The 2,500-nt window shown below is 40.7% G+C and overlaps 1 protein-coding gene and 1 pseudogene across 1 annotated transcript in view; one reads left to right on the forward strand and one right to left on the reverse strand.

Moving 5' to 3' along the window:
- The window catches only part of LOC137989766 (uncharacterized), a 2,049-nt pseudogene extending 639 nt beyond the window's left edge, over positions 1-1,410 (forward strand).
- A 266-nt stretch (positions 1,411-1,676) lies between these two features.
- Positions 1,677-2,500, reverse strand: part of LOC137989773 (uncharacterized) — a 1,606-nt gene continuing 782 nt past the window's right edge. The window contains exon 1 of the mRNA XM_068835431.1: positions 1,677-2,500. This exon is cut by the window's right edge and continues 782 nt beyond it. Within this exon, the coding sequence (XP_068691532.1) occupies positions 1,677-2,500 (824 nt within the window).

Below are 2,500 nucleotides of genomic sequence, written 5' to 3' on the forward strand. Positions count from 1 at the left end.
AGCTTTCGGAAGAATGATGCCCCACACAACTTAAAAGTCGCATTGTGCATTTTGAGTGGGGAAGTGAAACATGCTTCATGCTCCTGCGTTGCTGAGAAGGTTGGTTTTTGTAACCATATATTAGCACTCTTAATGAAGATTTGCAAATTCTCATTATATGAATGTAAAACTGTCCATGAACTTGAAAACGAAGGAGACATGCAGCCAAAGCAGGCGTGTACTTCCTCTTTACAGCAGTGGCATAGGAAGGGAAGAGGAAACTCTATTAAGCCGCAACCAGCAATGGAAGTGCTTGTAGCAAAACCCTACCTGGAGCAGACCAGATCATCAGCTCGAGATCCTGGTGTCAGATGTACACTTTATGAGGCAAGGAACAATATCCGGGGGCAAAAGGCAGATGAAGAGAAACTATTGGCAACCTTGAAAGAATTGAACCCAAATATGGCCTTAGCACAGATTATGACTGCAAGGTCTGATTCTATTCCCTTAGTGGAAACCAAATTTGGCAAAAGTCCACAAGGTTCGTATGGCAGCTACCAACTTGCAGTGACCGAAGATAATTTTAAAGTTTTTTGTGACATCACATCTGTCCCTAGAGGAAACCCTGCCAACCACAGTGAGCACGTTGTGACATATCCAAGATTTTCCCTATCAAGTCAGTCTAATGAACAGTTTGAGGTGCCTGCCGATCTTTCAGAAGCAGAAAAATCACTGTTAAATAGTCTGCAAGTTGATGAAGATAAACTGAATGACATTGAAATTAAAACACGCAGCCAATCAGGCTGTCCTGAATGGAAGCTGGAAAGAAAATTCCGATTTACTGCCTCTAATTTTGGTCTCATAAGGGACAGGAAAAGGAACCATGAATCTCTGGTAAAAAATCTTATAAATCCAAAGCCTTTTTCGTCAAGATATACTAATCATGGACTTAAATATGAGCCAATTGCCTTAGAACAATACCAGAAATATATGTCCTCTATTAACAAGCCAGTGAAGGTTTTTAAGTCAGGACTTGTAATAAGCATGGATGCCCCATACTTGGGTGCTTCACCTGATGGCAAGGTTATTGATCCTGGATGCTCTGATCCGTTTGGTCTTTCTGAGGTCAAATGCCCAGAAACCAAGTACTTAGTCACCCCCCTGGATGCATGCTCTGATAGCAGCTTTTTTATGGAAGAAGTCGATGGAAAGCTTAAACTTAAACGCACCCATAAGTACTATGTCCAAGTGCAAGGGCTGATGGGTGTGACTGGGGCAAAATGGTGCGATTTCGTCGTCTACACCAGTAAAGGAATGAGCATCGAGCGAATTCCATTTGACCCTCACTTTTGAAACAGTTTAAAGGTCACATTGAAACTGTATTATTTTAAACACTTCCTAGCTACAGCAGCTAGAGAACCCAGAGCATAAGGCAAAATCACTGTTCTTAACATGTATGTTTACTAAATGGTGAGCCCCAAGGTAGGGTATTTAAACATCAAAACAATTAACTACTGTTCATATCAAATTTTGGTTTTAAATATGTCAAACCAGTTTGATTTATGATTTTCTATGTTTCTAAATATCATGTTTTAAACACAAAAAGAGACAAAAACAACACTGGTTTGAAAGATATTTCAACTAAGATAAATGTAAACAACAACATTGACCTAGTAAAACAATATAGCATAAACAGATCATGTGATATTAGATATGAGTGGATCCTGAGTGTTGCATAGGAAAGCGCAAACAGTCCACATTTGGTTTACAACACTAAATAAACTCAGAGGAACAACTCCATTCCAAATTCGGAAGTTCTTGATCTTGTTGATGGCCCTTTCGACGTGTATCCGCAGGCTTGCAATCTGCTGTGTCCTAACAACATCCTCAGCAGACATTTGGGCATCACTGCCCAAGAAGGGTGGGATGTTCAGATCTACACCAAGGGGCAGGATGTCTTGGATCTGAAACCCCTTGTCTGCCATTACAGAGTCACCATCATCAAAGGATTGGGACAATATTCCACTTCGTAAAACAATTTCACAGTCAGAAATGCTGCCGGTGTAAAGTTGACTGACAAATGTAATGCCCCCACTTGGTGCAATACCGACAAGTCCTTTCAATGTCACATGGTTTTTGTAAGCGCTGAAAAGTTCAGAGTTCAAAAGTAAACTGCTTGGCATTTCACACCAGACTTCCGTACAGTCAATAATCACTCTCGTTGATGGGAATTTTTCTTTAAAATCTGCAGGCATAGTTGCTTGAACAACTGACTTAGAAGGCCAGATGCACACCTGGCCAAATTTCAAATACATGAAATTAATCCATGGCACAAAAAGCCTGTTTATTGTGGACTGTGCAACGCCATACAAGTGAGCTAAATGGCGCTCAGAAAAGCCTCTTCTCAGGCGGCATAACACAATAAAAAATTCTTCAACTGATTTGAGTTTTCGTGGGCGTCCTTTCTTTGCAGGTGTAACGTTTCCTTCTTCCTCAGAGTCTGCATCATAAAAGTCCTCTG

Source organism: Montipora foliosa, unplaced genomic scaffold, assembly GCF_036669935.1.
Source record: "Montipora foliosa isolate CH-2021 unplaced genomic scaffold, ASM3666993v2 scaffold_473, whole genome shotgun sequence".
In the NCBI taxonomy this organism is placed as follows: Eukaryota; Metazoa; Cnidaria; class Anthozoa; order Scleractinia; family Acroporidae; genus Montipora; species Montipora foliosa.